Source organism: Somniosus microcephalus, chromosome 3 (assembly GCF_052327205.1).
Source record: "Somniosus microcephalus isolate GS21.2 chromosome 3, FLI_Smic_1.0, whole genome shotgun sequence".
In the NCBI taxonomy this organism is placed as follows: Eukaryota; Metazoa; Chordata; class Chondrichthyes; order Squaliformes; family Somniosidae; genus Somniosus; species Somniosus microcephalus.
In genome coordinates, this window is record NC_140989.1 from 126025334 (window position 1) to 126043386 (window position 18053).

An 18053-nucleotide genomic window follows, 5' to 3' on the forward strand; every position below is an offset into this window, starting at 1 on the left:
ATGCAATAAACGCCCTCTCTACAGGTTGAATAGTCGCAGAAGGGGAGGTAATTGAACCTAATGATTTACAAACACGTGCATAATGACCTCTCTTTCCACATTTACTACACACAGCCTCCCGGGCAGGACACTTCAAACGAGGATGCCGGACGTTCCCACAAAAATAACACTTCTGAATCCTAGAGGCAACAGCCGCCGAAGTAGAAACTGTTTCAGAATCTAGTAAACCACTCCCATTAAGTCCACCTAATTCTTTTTCGTCCGGAACCGCTGAAACCACAGTCGCAGGTCGATTAGAAAGAGCATAAGAATCCGAACTTCTGAGCCATATCCAATGTAGAAGCTTGCTCAAAAGCACTCTTGAGATCCAAAGTCTTATTTTCTAACAACCGCTGACGAATTGATCTAGACAGTCGTCCATTAATAAAAGCATCCCATACCGATTCTTCCTTATATTCTTCGGCCGTCACGGCTTTATAATTACAGTTAGCACTAAGGTGCCGAAGTGCTTGTAAATAAGTATCCAAAGATTCTCCCACCTGCTGCCTACGGGCAGATAGAAGATAACGTGCAAATAACTCATTCTTTGGTTTAACAAAAATCTTCTCCAATGTAGAAATAGCCAATTCGTAAGTTATACAGTCCAAAATATACTTATACACATCCGGAGCAATGTAGTTGATCAGCATATTCAGCTTATTCAGAGACTCTTGTTCCAACACACCCAAAAAGTTTGTAAGTGTACAATACCAATGTTTCCATTTATCATCCACTCCTGCAGAATTAGGGTCAGCATTGAATCGTTCTGGTTGAAGATATCGCTCCATTCTGATAAAAAGTTAATAAATTGAAATAAAGAATAGATTTGCCTTTCTAATCTAGGCTTTATTAACTTTAAAAATCCAGTAGCACATCTTTCAACACCAGTCTCCAACCATGACTGGAGAGAACTGAATTTAAGATGGCCACCACAAATCACCTGACATCCACTACCAATGAGTTTACAGCATATATCTCAAGGTAGAAACAAACAACCAATTACAATACTTCTTACTAACACAGAGAAGAACCACCCCATTCACAATACTTCTTATTAAACATAGGAAATAATCACCACAGCGGGTATATGGAGTTAGGTCACAGATCAGCCATGATCTCATTGACTGGTGGAACAGGCTCGAGGAGCTAAATGGCCTACTCCTGTTCCGAAGTAGCTGATCCATACAAACAAGAAAATTCCCAGGTTTGATCCTTAGTCTGTGCTGGATTAGCTGATAACAACCAGAACAGTGGTACAAAAATCAGAAAATCAAATGGCCCCTGATCACTATCACTATGCTATCACTATATAGTACATGAACAGAAGTTATACTGATTGTACCAGGTGTGTCTCATCATACTCAGTGTTCTGTAGTCATTCCCAAACAAAGCTGGAGTTGTCCAATGTGATGCTGGAAGGGCTATCTGGCCGTTTTCGGGCTGCAGCAGAGGCTGTTACCCCTGACTGGAGCATCTGGAACTAGGGGTCATAGTCTCAGGATAAGGGGTCAGCCATTTAAGACTGAGATGAAGAGAAATTTCTTCACTCAGAGGGTTGTGAATCTTTGGATGCTCACTTGTTGAGTATATTCAAGAATGAGATTGATAGGTTTTGGACTCCAAGGGAATCATAGGATATGAGGATATGGCGGGAAAGTGGAGTTGAGGTCGATGATCAGCCATGATCTTATTGAATGGCGGAGCAGGCTCGAGGGGCTGTATGGCCTACTCCTGCTCCTATTTCTTATGCTCTTATGTTCTTTAGATAAGAGGAGAAGGTAAAGGGAGAAAATTCAGAGAAAAAATCAGATAGAATAAGTGAGCTTTAAATATCTTTTCTCAAATTATTTCTTCATACAAATTATGGATGATGGCATTAGGTACTTTTATTTAGTTTAGATGCTTCAATGTGGAGTAGAGTGACTCCACAGGAGATTGAAGAAAGCCACTAAACAGTTATTAAGTGTGTTGCTGTGTCATTCCTGATCCTTGTGATTATATTAAAAATATAGATGCTGTATTCGTTGTCAGCTAGGAACCCAATTTTTTTTCTCCAGGTATTTTTTTCAGTGCTTTTTCCCTGGTCTATGCAGGCCACGGGTTGGCTTTCAGAATTCTTTGGCATTTTTTTCACTGAAAGGCCTTGGTGTGTTTTTACGCACAAGCTTGCTTAAAAGGGATGAGCTTCCCAATTCTGCCCCATGCTGAGTGGTGGATACATAGGCATTTAAAATGCGAGGTAATCATAAATCCCAAATAACGGTCTATTTGGTAGCAATGTCTGGCCATTCAGAAAGACATCTAGCACCTTTATGTTGACAAACTCTTGATCTCTACTCGTCTTTGGAAAAAAAGTACTTGGACTTCCAAAAGGCATTTGACAAGGTTCCACACAAAAGATTACTGATCAAGATAAAAAATCACGGGATTGGGGGTAATATACTGGCATGGGTGGAAGATTGGCTATCTAACAGAAAACAGAGTTGGGATAAATGGTTCGTTCTCGGGCTGGCAATCAGTAACTAGTGGTGTTCCGCAGGGGTCAGAGCTGGGACCCCAACTCTTTACAATCTATATTAACGATTTGGAGGAAGGGACTGAGTGCAACATATCCAAGTTTGCCGACGATACAAAGATGGGAGGGAAAGCAGTGAGTGAGGAGGACATAAAAAACCTGCAAAAGGATATAGACAGGCTAAGTGAGTGGGCAGAGATTTGGCAGATGGAATATAATATTGGAAAGTGTGAGGTTATGCACTTTGGCAGAAAAAATCAAAGAGCAAGTTATTATCTAAATGGAGAGAAACTGCAAAGTGCTACAGTACAAAGGGATCTGGGGGTCCTGGTGCATGAAACACAAAAAGTTAGTATGCAGGTGCAGCAGGTGATCAGGAAGGCCAATGGAATCTTGGCTTTTATTGCAAGGGGGATAGAGTATAAAAACAGGGAAGTCTTGCTGCAGTTATACAGGGTATTGGTGAGGCCACACCTGGAATACTGCGTGCAGTTTTGGTTTCCATATTTAAGAAAAGATATACTTGCTCTCGAGGCGGTTTCAGAGAAGGTTCACTCGGTTGATTCCGGAGATGAGGGGGTTGACGTATGAGGAAAGGTTGAGTAGGTTGGGCCTCTACTCATTGGAATTCAGAAGAATGAGAGGCGATCTTATCGAAACATATAAGATTGTGAGGGGGCTTGATCGGGTGGATGCGGGGAGGATGTTTCCACTGATGGGTGAGACTAGAACTAGGGGGCATAATCTTAGAATAAGGGGCTGCCCTTTCAAAACTGAGATGAGGAGAAACTTCTTCACTCAGAGGGTAGTAAATCTATGGAATTTGCTACCTCAGAGAGCTGTGGAAGCTGCAACATTAAATAAATTTAAAACGGAGACAGACAGTTTCCTAGCAGATAAGGGAATTAGGGGTTACGGGGAGAGGGCAGGGAAGTGGACGTGAGTCTAGGTTCGGATCAGCCATGATCCTATTGAATGGCGGAGCAGGCCCGAGGGGCCGTATGGCCTACTCCTGCTCCTACTTCTTATGTTCTTATAAAATCAGAAGCAGGCAGGAACCAGAGAACCTGTGCCCTGGTCAGGGAGAATTTGTACATTTACATCAAGTATAGGGCCCACCAAAATGGGTTGGTATATGCATGGAATTACATAGACTATTACAGCACAGAAACAGGCCGTTCGGCCCAATAGATCTGTTTCTGTAATAGTAAGTGAACAGAAGTTATACTGATTGTACCAAGTGTGTCTCACCATACTTGGTATTCTGTACGTTTTGCCTGCTGTGGAATAAAGCAGCTTATGAATCAAACCGAATGCCGCCTTGCCTAGTGTTAATTCAGTCTGCCTTTGAGAGATCTAGAACACAAGGGAGTTTCATTGTTCCTCTCCCGGGTCATGCTACTACACTAGTCGATGTAGAGCAGTCGAAGCAGGCGTCCAGACCACTTAAGGGAGCAGCTGACACTGCTGAACCCAAGTAGATATCTGCAACAGACCCAAATTTGTAGCACCATGTATCAATGGCCCAAGAAAGCCAGCGGGTGAACGTTTCCGAGATGTCCAACTTTGAATAGGCCGCCAGGAAGCTGGTAAGAGTATTCCAAGAGCAGGAGACATGTCTGGCCTGTGCTCTTCAGCTTCCCAGAGTGGCATGATTGAGCTCAGGAACTGACCAGCGCAGGCGATTCTGGACAAACCCATGTGGTCCAAATTTACTGCATTACTGCACTGCCTCAGCACATATGTTTTCTGATTAGCTTGGTTCCTTACATGCACTGTAAAGCAGAGTCCACCATCATCTCCTTTACCTTGAATTCTGCCCTTGCCTGTCATCCATCTATGTGCACTTTGCAATTGGTATCACTACACAGCGATCAGCATTAGGAACCTCAGCTAAGTTTCCCCCTCCAGCTTAGCCCAGGGGCACTGTGACCAATTGCTGACTGCTTACCACTACCATGGCTTAGGTCAGCTAACCAGGAATTCAATCTTCAACTTTCCTGGTCTATAAACCAAACTATCAGAGATTCCTGTAGGATGTTAAAGCCCAAGACTGAGGGTGATATTTGAAACTGCCCTGAAGTCCTATGTAATTGTCTAATGCTTTGTTTATCTGAAATAACAACAGAAAATGCTGGAAACACTCAGCAAGTCAGGCAGCATCGAGGCAAGAGAAACAGAGTCAACGTTTTGGGTCGAGGACCCTTCGTCAGAACTGCAGAATGACCCGAAACGTTAACTCTGTTTCTCTCTCTTCGATGCTGCCTGACTTGCTGAGTGATTCTAGCATTTTCTGTTGTTATTTCAGATTTCCAGCATCCGCAGTATTTTGCTATTGTATTAGTGCTTTGTTTACCTGAGTTGATTGATTCATACACATTGTTGACTGTTAACATTTATGTCTTCAACCTGGAATACAGTATTTCCTGTGTCCTACCATAGTGTTAATGGTTTGTTCGTTGTTCTTTGTTGCTCAATGGTTTTTTAGTTAAAGAGTTTGAATTAATGTGGCCATTTTACCAAATTTCCCCTCGTTTGGGGTTTATCCATGCATTTGATTGACCCAGAAGGTGAGACCTTAATATAGTGCATGCAAAAAAGTAGCTTGGGTCAGCCAGAAGTATTCAGTATTTTGAAGATCTTTAACTCTGCATTAATTATAATTCAACATTTTTCACTTTGTGAAAACGCCAGTCTGAAATTTGTGCGGCTATACAGGGTTGGAGTGCACATGGGCACTAAAGAAGTACACAAATTGTGTGTAGTTGACTTGGGAAGATTCTTTTACAACTCCGTTTTATTTTTTTAATGTGTTTTGCATTAGCGTGGGTGTCCCACTGACAGTGGCTCGTATGGTGATGGATAAGAATGCACACAACATGCTAGTTGGAGAAGGAGCAGTAGCCTTCGCCAAAGAACAGGGATTCAGTATTGAAGACAACAGTGACATGATGACTGAGGAAAGCTTGGCTGCCTATGAGGTGATCAAACTTCAATGCAGTTAATCATTATCTATGATTGCTACTCTCACATATGATGTTTTCAGGTCAGGTTTGTAGAATTACAACAATTATTAAAAGTTAAAATGCTACCCAAGTGCAACTCAAAGTTTAATTTCAAGCCCTTTAGCTTCCATATCATCGTTGATCTAATAAAGGCCATTATACTGCAGCTTTCCGAATGAATTGTGCATTTGTGCACAACTAGGAACAGGAGGCCATTCAGCCCCTCGAACACATTCCGCCATATACTCATATCATGTTTGAACTGTATCCTAACTCCATCGACCTGCCTTGGTTCCGTAACCCTTAATACCCTTGCCTAACAAAAACTCATCAATCTCAGTTTTTAAATTTTCCATTGACCCTCAGCCTCAACAGCTTTTTGCGGGAGAGAGTTCTAGATTTCCACTGCCCTTTGTGTGAAGAAGTGCTTCCTGACATCACCACTGTATGGCCTAGCTCTAATTTTAAGATTATGCCCCCTTGTTCTGGACTCTCTCACTAGAGGAAATAGTTTCTCTCTCTCTACCCTATCAAATCCATTAATCATCTTAAAACACCTCAATTAAATCGCCCTTTAATATTCTATACAGAGGGAATACAAGTCTAGTTTCTGCAACCTGTCCTCATAATATAACCCTTTTAGTCCCAGTATCATTCTGGTGAATGTGTGCTGCACCCCCTCCAAGGCCAATGTATCCTTCCTGAGGTGCGGTACCCAGAACTGAACACAGTGCTCTAGATGGTGTCTACCAGAGCTTTATGTAACTGTAATGTAACTTTGTATTCCAAGCTCCCCTCGAGATAAAGGCCAACATTCCATTAGCCTTTTTAGTTTTTTTTTTGTACCTGTCCACTAGCCTTTAGCGATCTCTGTACATAGACCCCTAAATCTGTTTGTTCCTCCACAGTTCCTAGCTTCTCACCATTTAGAAAATACTCTGTCTTTTTTAGGTCCAAAGTGGCTGCTCTCTGATATAAATAAATCAATATATAAATTTAAAAAAATATTTCCCCCCATCTTCTCAAGGTACTGAGGGCTAGTGGGGTCCAGCTCCATGGCCCCCAGTAGTCCTTCAGTACCTCACTTGAATGTCTATTGTTCATGTGAGTGTGAACAGGCTCTTTGAGCGAAAGGAGAGGAATCACAGCATCCACACATATACACACTCCAGTAGGAACCACTGAATAGCATTCAGCGGTAAGTAGTATGGCTATTCTTTTTAACCATCCCTAACACAGCGGCCAATTGTAGCACCTTAACCGGTGCCACGGCTGCGACCAGCAGATTTACATTGATTACAACGCGTCTACAGCACAGAAACAGGCCATTCGGCCCAACTTGTCTATGCTGGCGTTTCTGTTCCAGATGACCATCCTCCTCCCATCCCTTTATCTAACCTTATCAGCTTACACTTCTATTAGGGATTGTGAGGTTATTCACTTTGGTAGGAAGAATAGAAAAACAGAATATTTCTTAAATAGTGAGAAACTATTAAATGTTGGTGTTCAGAGGGATTTGGGTGTCTTTTTACACGAAACACAGCAAGTTAACTTGCAGCTACAGCAAGCAATTAGGAAGGCAAAGGGTATGTTGGCCTTTATTGTAAAGGAGTTGCAGTGCAAGAGTAAGGAAGTCTTGCTGCAATTGTACAGGGCTTTGGTGAGACCACACCTGGAGTACTGGGCACAGTTTTGGTCTCCATACCTAAGGAAGGATATACTTGCCTCAGAGAGGGTGCTCGAAAGTTCACTAGATTGATTTCTGGGATGAGAGAGCTGTCCTATGAGGAGAGATTGTGTAGAATGGGCCTATATTTCTGGAGTTTAGAAGAATGAGAGGTGATCGCATTGAAACATATAATGATTCTGAGGGGGCTTGACAGGGTAGATGCTGAGAGGCTGTTTCCCCTTGCTGGAGAGTCTAGAACTAGGGGTCATAGTCTCAGGATAAGGGGTCGGCCATTTAGGACTGGGATGAGGAGGAATTTCTTCACTCAGAGGATGGTGAATCTTTGGAATTCTCTACCTGAAAGGGCTGTGGATGCTACGTCGTTGAGTATATTCAAGGCTGAGATTGATAGATTTTTGGACTCTAGGGAATCAAGGGAAATGAGGATCGGGCGGGAAAGTGGAGTTGAGGTCAAAGATCTGCCATGATCTTATTGAATGGCGGAGAAGGCACGAAGAGCCGCATGGCCTATTCCTGCTCCTAATTCTTATTTCCTTATATGTACACTTTATAAATTTATGTAATGTAACTATGTATACTTGTCAAATTTATTTGTGCACATTTGCTTTAAAAGCATCCCTAGAAGGATCCAGATAGGAAATGAAATGACAAATCATAAGCTTTTTCAGCAAATTTTCCAAATACAGCCTAATTTACACGTTAAATCTTTATCAAATGGTTGTGAAAATAGAGTTCAACGTACGTTACGATTTTTCTGTTTTATTTTAGATTTGGAGGTTATTAATTGTTTCAATTTGTTTAGGAATTTTTAGAAAATCGCAAGAATACTTCCAAAAATCATGACACTTTAGGTAAGAAATATCTTGTGCACCAAAAAAACAGTACATATGCATTGGTGTTTATGACCTGCAGTGAATCCTGCTTGGTTGCATCAATGTAATGCGTCTTTTAGATGAGATGTTAAACCGAGGCCCTGTCTGCTCTCTCAGGTGGACATAAAAGATCCCATGGCACTATTTTTAAGAAGAGCAGGGGAGTTATCCCCAGTGTCCTTGCCAATATTTATCCCTAAAAACAGATTATCTGGTCATTATCACATTGCTGTTTGTGGGAGCCTACTGTGTGCAAATTGGCTGCCATGTTTCCTATATTACAACAGTGACTACACTTCAATAAGTGCTCCATTGGCTGTGTAGGGGGTGGTGTTTGGGGTCAGCTTCGCCTCTGACTTATGAGCGGTTTGAATCGCTCCCACTCCCTTGGTTCTAGACCATGGACTTATTTGGGGGTTGTAATGAAATTGCAGCAGACAACTGAATTTTGGTGAAAGAACTTTGATCTTTATTTGAGAAAGAAAATACACAGCACAATAATCTTAACACTCTAAATTGGGGGAACACTTCGGAATATACGAGGGAAAATAACAATAGACAGAATACTTCACCCCTCCCTATCCCACTTCACTAGCTAAGTTGGGCTCCAGAGGACCAGGGATAATGCTCACCAAAACGACTTATTTTGACAGTTGTAGAGGTTCGCGATTTCGGGGTTCTCTAGATGTGGCGGTTGGGGCCAGCCGTACCCCGGACGCGGTTGAGGACTTCACCTGCGTTGCTGGTCAGTCTTCGCGTGTCCGCTGAGATGGTCGGGTGCGTATTGGATCTATCAGGTGAGTACCCAATTTCTTTTGGTTAGAAGTAGGGTTTAGAGTCTTTTCAGTAAAATCTTACCCAGGGGTAAGTCAGGATAGTTTGTAGAGTGGGAAAAAAACTTGCGGACCTTCGGTTTCTTCCAAGTTGGTTTCTTGTTGGTCGCGGTGGCCCAATATTACCCGGTTGCTGGTAATATTTTTGGTTGTTTGTTTCGTGGGGCCCTGGTCTGCCGCGATGGTGTGTTACTTCTTCGAGAGGGAGAACTGCTTCGAGATGGACTTCTTGATCCCGATGTTGGTGGATCTCTTCTGGGTCGACGAATCTTCTTACTCGAACTTGAACTCGAACTAACTTCCTCTTGGACTGCTTTCTTGAACTCTTTTCTGTGAGAAACAGGCCTTCAATTATACTGATTGAGGCCTGCTAATCTGCGCGCCAAATCAGTTCTGGCTTATTGTTAGTTTTGGCGGGCTCGTTAATTTTGATTGTTTAATTGGTTTCGGGATGGTCCCATCGATCTTAAGTTGTTTTAAGAATGTGTGAAGTGGTTTTGGGATGGTCCCATCGATTGTTTAGCCTCTTGTTTAATTGCAGTAAAGTTGTCTTTTCCTGTGGGGGCCAAGATTCTTTTGTTGGTTGGTGGCATGTTTTGCATTATGCAAGATTTTGGATGGTTCTGTAATTTTGGCGGGAACTGCTTTTCCGTTGGTCTATTGTCAGTATGTAAAATGACTGAGACAGTCTAGATAGTCCCCAGACAGCTCGGTTAATGCCAATACCCAAAACTGTCCATTTACAGAGGCCAATCCCAATTCTTTTGTTGCAGCCTTTTTCCTTCCACAGGCTCGAACATGCTTTTAAAAATAAAACCAAAATCCTGGGGTCTTCGATTTTAAATCTCCCTTAGGCCCAATATTCTTATACCATTCTGACATGGTTTATTAACAGCCCAAAAATCCCTTCTTTAGGGTAATCTTCTTGGTTTGGGGGGGATCTGCTGAATTTTGTGAATCTTACAGCTGTAAAGCGCTTTGGGACGTCCTGTGGTCGTGAAAGGCGCTATATAAATGCAAGTCAAGTCTTTCTTTTGTTCTTTGTTCCAAGGGATCTCATTGTTTTTACTAGAGACATTTTTCATGCCCCGTCATCCTGAATAATGCTTACAGCATTGCAGACTAAACCCCAGAAGATATCTACGGCAGATCAGAGTTTGTAACAGCAGGGTTTCTCCTTTAACAAGAATGCAAATAGTCGAAATGGCTTCTTGTTGCCATAAGATGCAGTCAAATCCAGGTGTCTGCAATAATGGTCATGACACATACACAAAGCAAGCCATTACATATCATCTTTTTATGCAATGTATATGTGTAATGCTGTAATTAAAAGAATACCCCACTTGATTTGGAACCCAGCCAATGTTGTACCTATTTTCAACAATGGTGATGTAACAAGCCTGGGCAACTACAGACCCAGTAGTGTCTTAGTGGCAAGTGTCAAAATAATGGAAACAACCATTAGGGACAAAGTTGAGAAGTACCTATATGAAAATAATCTAGGAAATGGTAAACAACGTGCTTTGAAAGGGGACAGACCCTGCCTGACTAACCTCTTTGACTTTTTTGAGGATGGATACTTCCCAAGTGGATACTGGAAAGACCAATCATATAGTGTATCCAGACTTCCAGAAATTCTTCAATAATGTTCCTCATGAAAGTCTGAGACACATGTTTAACGCATTGGGTATCCTAAGTAAAACTTTGATGTGGATGAAGAACTGACTGAATGAGAAAAAGCAGCGGGTACTATTTAGGAGAGTGACGTTAGGCTGGGGAGACATACCAAACGGAGCACCCCAGGGATTGGTGCTGATCTATGTGAATGACCCAGATTCAGTAACTCAAATGTAAACTGCCAAATTCACAGGCGATACGAAACTGGGAGGGGGTGGTGCTTGTCAGAAAATGGAGACTGATGAAGCAGCGGAAGAATTACCGGAAGTCCAAGACAATATTTAAAGTGGATAGAACTGTGGCAGAGAAAAATTCAATACAGTAAAGTGGAAGATCTGCATCAGAAGAAAAAATGGGCAACATACTTAATGAATGTTTCAGGAAGTGTTATGCTTGCAGGAAGTATCTGCAATATGCAAGACTTCTACTATATTAAAGATGTGGCAATTCACTAAGCAGCTTGTTCAATATAATATTTTCTGTTTTGTTGTTAGGTCTGATTGCCTTGGATCGTCTGGGAAATATAACTGTAGGTATGGACAGTACTTCTGCAGAGGCTAGAGATATATGAAGCTTGATTTGTTCCGATCTAGAAGTTAACATTGAGTTGAAAATCTGCTTTCACTGATTTTGGTTTGAACTCTTCAGGTGTATCTACATCGGGAGCTCCATTCAAAGACCCTGGGCGTGTTGGTGACTCGCCTCTGCCTGGATGCGGGCTGTATGCAGACAATCGGGCGAGTATCTTCTCCAATCTAATTCTAAGATGTGTAGTGAGAAGAGTCATGTCACTTGTTTATGTGCAAATAAACATTTGACAATGTCTTTATAACTTAATTTGTTGGTTTACATTTGAAGATTGGCTACGGTAGTAGAGTAATCCTTTTAGGATGCAGTGTTGCAAGATCACATGATGATGTAAAATAAAAAGGAAAAAATGCTGGGAATAGTCAGCAGGTCAGGCAGCATCTGTGGAGGGAGAAACATAGTTAACGTTTCAGGTCGATGACCTTTCGCCACAGAATGCTACCTGACCTACTGAGCAACGTTCCCTTTAAACTGCCCAGCCTTTAAGGGGCTGCGCGGGCCAAAGAAATTACAGAGAATATTGCTGCTGAGTGTTTCCAGCATTTTCTGTTTTTATTTCAGATTTTCAGCATCTGTAGTATGTTGCTTTTGTTCACATGATGATATAGTTCTGTTGCACCTTTCCACTGGGTACCTAACGGCAACCCTTGAATAAACGGGTTAAAATGATGCATGCATGAATTTGAGACAAATGTGTTAATCATTGTGCTAACATGGTCTCTAATTTGTGGGACATGATGTAGTAAGAGGCTTTCTGTGAAGGATGGGAAATTAGTGGTCATGTTCTTTGAGCACCCTTTAGTGACTGGTTATAACATGGCATTTGCAGAGCAGGCATTGGTCTGGGGCGAGGTTACCTGCTCCTCCTCCCGACTGGAGAACACTGGCTCAACAATTAAAAATGGGGTTCAAAATTAAATTGTATATTTTTTAATTGCGATGTTATTTCTCCAATTATTACGATGAGTTGATTTCTGGTTTGTATTTTTATCAAGGTCACTCCATCACAATCAGCCCTTGTGACAGCTGTTATTCTTACAGGCAGGAGCTGCTGCTGGTATGTGTTTCTTACAACAGGTTGTATGGTTCATTTTTGCTCATCCATAAAGCAGCAGAAACGACACCTCTTAGAATATTTTTTGCATCAAACTTACAAAATATTCACAATACTATGTATGATGTACATCTCTAACTGTTGCTTTTTGGAAATCAGAAATAGGCAAGTGTTAGTTGATCATTTTGAAATGAATGAATGTTTAAATTTATTTTAAAAATCTTTATCTATTTCAAGTTTTTTTCAAAACTAAAACATAAGTCTTATCTTAAAAACAAAAGACTAGTTTACAATAGGTTCGTGTTATAAGGGATAAGATACAATAGTGCAGTATAGACTGTTGTAGTTCACTCTATCTTCTTTATGCTGGTACTGCTTTTGAATTTTGTATTGCGAGTTGCAGCATTCCACTGTCCCGTAACTCTTCAAGAAACAGCAGATACCTTGTGAATGGTTTGTGGTATTTTTGGCTTTATTTGGCTTTCATCAAGTGGTGGAATATATAGCATTCAGTGGAAACATGCTTTGCAAATTGTTCAGATAATTATACCTATTTTGCCATCCTTGTTCAAATTTTCGCTCTCCATCCTTGGGATTACAATTATCCAGAACAGACAGTGTCTTCCTTCCAGTTACATGAGATTAATTCAGACATGCAAAATATTTCACCGGGCAACATTCCAAGCATCACAGGTGTGAGCAGACATGGTGGTCTCCACACTCCGTTTAATTTACGTGATCTTTCAGGTTTCTTATACCAGTTGTGGGAAAAATCCTCACTCCATTTCCAAATTATTTTTCTCACTTTCCCCTTTGTAATATTCCCCACACTAGGCAAGAAAATAGACAGGAGACCTCCTCCCAGGTCTACATTAATGTCACTCTGTAACTGGCCACCATGAGGTGTGTAGGAGTAAAGGATGGCTGTCCTCTACTTTTGTGTCCCTCCCTCTAACAAAATGCCTGGCTCCCAGTTGGTGCTTCTCAGGATGGCACGGATGAGACTAGTAAGAAGAAGGAACTTGCATTTAGCACTTTATCATGTCCTCAGATGATCCCAATGCCCTTCACATTCAGTTAATGACTTTTGAAGTGCGGTCACTTGTTATGTAGGCAACTGCTACAACCAATTTGAGCAAAGCAAGGTCCCATATACAGTAAATGACTTGAAAGACCATTTAATCTGATGTTGGTATTGGTTGTGGGACAACTGCTTGCTAGAGCATGGGGAGAACCCTATGCTCTTCTTCAAATAGTGAGCTGAATTCTTTTACGTCCACCTGCATAGGGAGACAGGGCCTTGGTTTAACATCTCCTCCAAAAGATAGCACCTCTGACAATGCAGAACTCCCTCAGTACTGCACTGAACTGTGTCAACCAAGATTATGGGCTGGATTTTCATTGAGGAGGCGGGACTACAACTTTTGGGGTTGTAGTCCCGCCTCCATCGAGTTCTAGCCAACCCACACGATTTTGACTTGATTGACCTTGTTGAGCCCGCCCAGCGGGCTCAGCAGGCCAATTAAGGGCCACCCAGCAACAGGTGATGTCACAGATTGATATTTCATCTGTCAAGACCTTTTGACAGATGAAATATCAGCGTTTGACAGCTGTTTGAAGCTGTCAAACACTGACAATCTGTACTTCAGGTTAATTCCTTCCTCTCAGGATGATTTAGAGATCTCCCCAGAACAGAAAGCAGAGGCTGCAGATTTTGACAGCTGGCGGCCATTCTGCTTTCTGTGCCGGTGAGATGAGGGACTCCCGAGACCTGAAGGAAGGAAGGCTGTAAAGGTAAGTAAAGGTTAGCAGAACTTCTTTAAACACTTTACACAGACCAAACACACTTACCTCTGCACTCATGCACCCATCACTCACCTGAACACCGGACATCTCGACCCCTCCAAGCCCTTCATCCCGATGGCCCGCCTTGCTAACTTGGCGTGGTTTGGAGCCATCGGGAATCCCACATTTCAACAATAAAAATAGGGATTAGGCTAAGAACTGCCTGTTAACAGGCAGTTAATTGGCACTAATCCCCTTCCCGCCTTGGGGAGGCGGGTCCCAGTGCGGGGCGGGTACCCGTCTCCTTTGAAACTGGCATGGAGGCAGGTTGGGGGCTGGATGGGGTTGGGACCCCCGGTTTCGGGATTTTAAACCCCGACACGCCTCCAATCCCGACTCCACAGCCCAATGAAAATCCAGTCCTATGTGTTGAAATCATGAAATGTGACGTGAACCCACAATCTTCTGTCTCAGCTGATGCTGGGCTCAATTGGTCATAACTGAGTAACTTACCGTGTGGTAATAGCGAGTGATGTCCCCTGAAGGAGCGGTTTTGCCTCCACAGGCAATAAATAAAAACCGAAACAGCAGTTTCAGGAGATCCACTGTGCTACACCACCAATTTATCCATTCTTAGTCTTTCAGATGCAGGATGATAATGTGGAGGAAAATGGATATGTTAAAAATTTGAATTGAAATGATGACTTGCATTAATGTTCTCAAAAACTTCATTCAAAAGTATATATTCTGTTTTTTTTTTAAATTGGAGCCACTGGTGACGGAGATAAAATCATGTGTTTCTGCCCCAGTTTCCATGTTGTTCAGTTCATGAAGCAGGTAATGTGTTTTAAGACTTATTTGAAAGTTTTATGTGAGATTTTTTTAGTGTTTTCATACTGTATTTATTAAATAATAATGTATAAAAGAGTGAGTTAATCAGTTGAGCAGTTCCAAAGATGTTACAATCTTTAGGAATGCCAGCAGAAGCAGCAGATTGAATTCATACCTTCGATGCACTGCAAGATACATATTTTCAATGCTTTTTAAAATAAGCACAATGTTAACTGTTAATATTTCTAACACCACATTATTTGTGGTGTCCTTCTCCAACTTAAAATTGTTGCCTGAGTTTGCTGCTAATTTTTAGTAAACAAAACTTCTTTGCTTCTTCATTATTATAGTTTTTCTATCCAATTATAATTTTGCACACACTCATCAATCAGTTATTCAATATTAGCATTTTTCATAATTTGCATTTATTTCAGATTTTACGAAAGCTTCCGAATTACGATGTTTTCAGGATTGGAATTTTCGAACAAAGTTGTATTATGTGCTTCTCAATGTTTCTCTCGATCTTCTCCAGGGGCTTTCTCCTGCAGACGCATGTCAGTCTGTAATTCAGGATATCTGCCACAGAGTAGGAAAGAAAGCCGTCTTTGAAATTGGGCTCATTGCATTGAATATGAAGGTATCTTTTAAAGTCTGGATAACTATTGTTTTTCAGGAGGGGTCACAGGATAGCAATTGGAGTGGGAACTCAAGCTGATATTTTCTTCTCTCATGCCTCAGGATGTTTAAGGCAATTGGAGTATGCTAAATCTTACCCATCTGAGCTCAGCACGGAGTGGGGATGAAACCTAGAAGCTTCTTGTGCTGGTTTCAATCAGATCGACACTGGGCAGTGCATTTCCAAATGAGCGAGTGAGAATGCTTCCAAAAAATTGATTTTTAACCTGTTGAAAATCTATATTTGTAAAAAATCTGTGTTCATTGTACTCTGAGTTAGATGTAAACAATAGCATACATTTCTAATGATAGGAGTGACCTTTATTAATCAACCTTGTCAGTGTCAGACAATTCCCTTTGAAGTGACATTAACACATTACTCAAGTCCAATCCATCACACAAAGCACTGAATGAAACCATTCAGTTAGTATGTGCACTAACACAACTAATATCCAGATAACATTTCATGCCAACATTACACTTATTTGTTCTACATAATTGTGTCTGTAGTACACAGTGCCACACTGAAAACTGTTAAATGAATACAGTATTTGGCAAGTAGAAAACAAAGTTCATTTGCTCTTACATTATCAGTAGTTGGAAATGGAAAAAATACAGAGGTATTCTGTATAAATCAAATTGTTCGCATTCTACAAAAAATGGTGCAGTGATTATTTAATATACAGATAATGATTTTTGTCGTTAACATAAGAAATAGGAGCAGGAGTAGGCCATTTGGCTTTTCGAGCCTGCTCCGTCATTCAATAAGATCATGACTGATCTTCTACCTCATCTCCACCTTCCTGCACTATCCCCATATCCCTTGATTCCCTTAGTGTCCAAAAATCTATCGATCTCTGCCTTGAATATACTCAATGACTGAGCATCCATAGCCTTCTGGGGTAGAGAATCTTTGATGTTTCTATAAATATATTCAAGAAGGAGTTAGATATATTTCTTAAGGCTAAAGGGATCAAGGGATATGGGGAGAAAGCAGGGACAGGGTACTGAGTTTGGATGATCAGCCATGATCTCATTGAATGGCGGAGCAGGCTCGAGGGGCCGAATGGCCTACTCCTGCTCCTATCTTCTATGTTTCTATTCACAACCCTTTGAGTGAAGAAATTTCTCCTCATCTCAGTCTTAAATGGCCAAACCCTTTATTCTGAGACTGTGACCCCCAATTCTAGACACCCGAGCCAGGGGAAACATCCTCCCTGCATCTACCCTGTCAAGCCTTGTAAGAATTTTATGTTTCAATGAGATCACCTCTCATTCTTCTAAACTCTCAGGAATATAGGCCGAGTCTACTCAATCTCTCCTCCGGGAATCAGTCCGGTGAAACGCCGGTGAACGACCTCTAAGGCAAGTCATAGCATTTCTGCTGAAATAATGAAATATTAGGCACAATCATTTTGCAGCAGGAATACTATGGGCAGGTGGCATGGGTTAATATTTTTCTTTTATAATTGTTTTAATGTTCTTCGTTAGTAGAAATTTCTTAATTTACTGCGAAGTTCTTAACTGACCATTTATCAGATTTACTTGAAAGTAGTGAGTACGTGTAGGCTTATCAAGAGTAGCAAGGAAACACCATGGTATAGCAGTGAGTAGAGAGGCACTGTAAAAAGTAAGAGGAGTAAATTAGCACAAATGCAGTTTAATTATTTGCATTATTTATCACCCCGGTAAACCAGTAAAGGTGGTGATATTGGTTTACTTCTAAAAGATTAGGTTTTCCAGTCTGTATCGACCAAGTGGGAGTTGGACGCAGTGGATTTAGTATTTGTTTGAGCAGAGTAAGGGCGGTGGAGGGGGGGGGAAGCTAACTCAACCAGAAGCATGCAGAATAGTTTCATTGGGCTCTTGGCTCATATTGGGCCTGGTGCTGGTTGCAGGCCAAAGGGAAATTATGTGTCACCAGCCCTGTGAGAGCTTTAAGAATGAAGATTGCTAGCAACATTTGATGGGAAGTGGCCGCATGTGAGGAGACCTAGTGACTAGTAAAATAAATGTGGAGGCAGGAAAAGGAGTCTGTGGACAACTGATGGAGTTGTGCAGTACTCAAACACCCTTGTTGTCTGGCAAAGCAGAGATGCTGCTGCTTGAGGTGGTTACTGGAGGATGTCCCTGCTTCCCTCTCCGGGCCACCCTTCCCAAAGGTCAGCAATGCAGCTTACCTGGAAGGGCATGGAGAACTCCCTGCTCCTTGAATAATGCCATGGGATTACTTTACTTCCAGCACAACAACAACAACTTGCATTTATACAGCGCTTTTAACCTAGTAAAAACGTCCCAAGGCGCTTCACAGGAGCGATTATAAAACACTAAACCACACAAAGTGATATTAGGACAGATGGCCAAAAGCTTGATCAAAGAGGCAGGTTCTAAGGAGGAGAGAGAGATAGAGAGGTGAAGAGATTTAGGGAGGAAATTCCAGAGCTTGGGCCCAGGCAGCTGAACCACAGGAACCACCAGACAGGGCCTTG

At 41.7% G+C, this 18053-nt stretch overlaps 2 protein-coding genes across 3 annotated transcripts in view; one reads left to right on the forward strand and one right to left on the reverse strand.

The window, feature by feature from the left end:
• The window catches only part of sertad2b (SERTA domain containing 2b), a 542965-nt gene that overhangs the window by 428921 nt on the left and 95991 nt on the right, over positions 1-18053 (reverse strand). The window lies entirely within an intron of this gene.
• Positions 1-18053, forward strand: part of LOC147121390 (uncharacterized) — a 35066-nt gene that overhangs the window by 16333 nt on the left and 680 nt on the right. Inside the window, exons 3-9 of the mRNA XM_085981612.1 lie at positions 5379-5535; positions 8052-8100; positions 11126-11164; positions 11280-11368; positions 12261-12276; positions 14828-14895; positions 15422-15526. Of these exons, the coding sequence (XP_085837738.1) occupies positions 5379-5535; positions 8052-8100; positions 11126-11164; positions 11280-11368; positions 12261-12276; positions 14828-14895; positions 15422-15526 (523 nt within the window). The remainder of the gene's footprint in view (positions 1-5378; positions 5536-8051; positions 8101-11125; positions 11165-11279; positions 11369-12260; positions 12277-14827; positions 14896-15421; positions 15527-18053) is intronic.